A 1,619-nucleotide genomic window follows, 5' to 3' on the forward strand; every position below is an offset into this window, starting at 1 on the left:
AACAACGATAGGAAATTTGAAGGATGCGGGGACCGCATCCTCAAATTTCCTATTTTTGCAGAATTTGGTACCTGGAACTTACTGTTTTTGTCTTCATTTTCCTAAAAGATGAAATATGGTACTTGCAAAATCAACGGGAAATGGATTAGTTCGCGGACCGCGACGACTCTCGAATAGTGCGAGCGAAGCGGCACCCTGACCCTAACTCTAAACAATATAACCCAACCCTGACATGACCCTAATCCTAACCTTTACCCTAATTCCCCTGAGGTATTGGGGCCCATTATGGTTGCAGGAAAAAAATAATTGTCCGGAACACGTTCACTAAAAGCTCAAAGTTCACGATATACATTGCAGAGATTTTGTAAAACATGGAGGTCCGGAACATGGAAAGTCTACTTCACTATCATGATTATTGTACATTGCAAGGATTCTGTAAAACAGAGGTCCAGAACACCTTTCTGGTGGAGCAAGTTAGGCAAACTCTTCAGAGGGTACCAGATGACACCGAGCCAATACTAAGATAGATTTAAACAGAGATGCCACCAGCCAATTAATAGGATTATGGAAGGCTAAAGCAATCAGCCTGAAGCTGAAGAAACAACTGGTGAGATCCCCGGGGTGAGATCCCTTGTCTGGAGTAGGCCTATAGCCCTGTATGGTGCAGAAAGTTGGACCCTAAAACAACGTGATATCAAGAAGATAGAGTCGTTTGAGCTGTGGGTATGGCGTAGAATGCTTCAGGTCAGTTGGAAAGATAGGAAAAACAATGCATGGATCCGTCAGAAAGTGGGCATCACAGTGAAACAAGGTCTGCTCAGTCAGCTGAAGAAAAGAAAGATATCCCTGTATGGTCATTGGAAACGGCGTCCAGATAGCATTGTTCAGATAACGATTGAAGGAGAAGTAGAAGGAAAAGCCAGGCCAGGTCGAAGGAAAACAGGATGGATTGATAACATCAGAATGTGGACTAATGGTGGAATGGCCGTGGCAAGAGAGAAAGCACGCAAGAGAATGCCGACGGGATATGAGGACTATGGCAACGCAGCAGCAGCAGCAGCAGCAGTCATAATCATGACAGTCCTTTACACATGTGACTTATAAAGATCATACGATCATGTAGGGGGGGTGTCATATCATACGCCATATAGGCCTACGGTCAGCTGATGTGACATATCATAAATGAGCCAAATGAGATCTTACTGATAAGTCTCAAATGTGGCCCCATAACATATCATTTACAGCCGACCAATTAGCATGATTAACTCTGATTCTTTCAAGCATTCTGACTTTATCATGACATTTAACATTTTATCAGAACAAAACCTATAATTGCTAATGGTCAGTTTAGGTAAAACCTATATCTCCAGCCGCTAACAGCAAACAACAGGTCATTAGCCAATAGGGTGGAACGTAAAATATTGGTCAAGAAAGATCGACACCATTTATTGGACTACAACGGATCGCATCTCATTAGCGACGCGACTATGAATTCCGACGGACATTTGATGTGAATGCCACAATGTTGCCTGTTTGTCACGTTTGCACACTAAGTGGTCATCTGGTAATGGCTACAGAATAATCTCTTAACATGTTTTTAACAAGTAGAATGATGTGTT

General features: G+C 42.6%; 1 protein-coding gene across 1 annotated transcript; it reads left to right on the forward strand.

Annotated features, from left to right (window-relative positions):
- Window positions 1-735: 735 nt before the first annotated feature.
- LOC140157830 (uncharacterized) lies at window positions 736-1,104 on the forward strand. The gene has a single exon (XM_072181077.1). It carries the CDS (start codon window positions 736-738, stop codon window positions 1,102-1,104), a length of 369 nt encoding a protein of 122 aa, XP_072037178.1.
- The last annotated feature ends 515 nt before the right edge of the window (window positions 1,105-1,619 follow it).

This window comes from Amphiura filiformis, chromosome 7 (assembly GCF_039555335.1).
Source record: "Amphiura filiformis chromosome 7, Afil_fr2py, whole genome shotgun sequence".
Lineage (NCBI taxonomy): Eukaryota > Metazoa > Echinodermata > Ophiuroidea > Amphilepidida > Amphiuridae > Amphiura > Amphiura filiformis.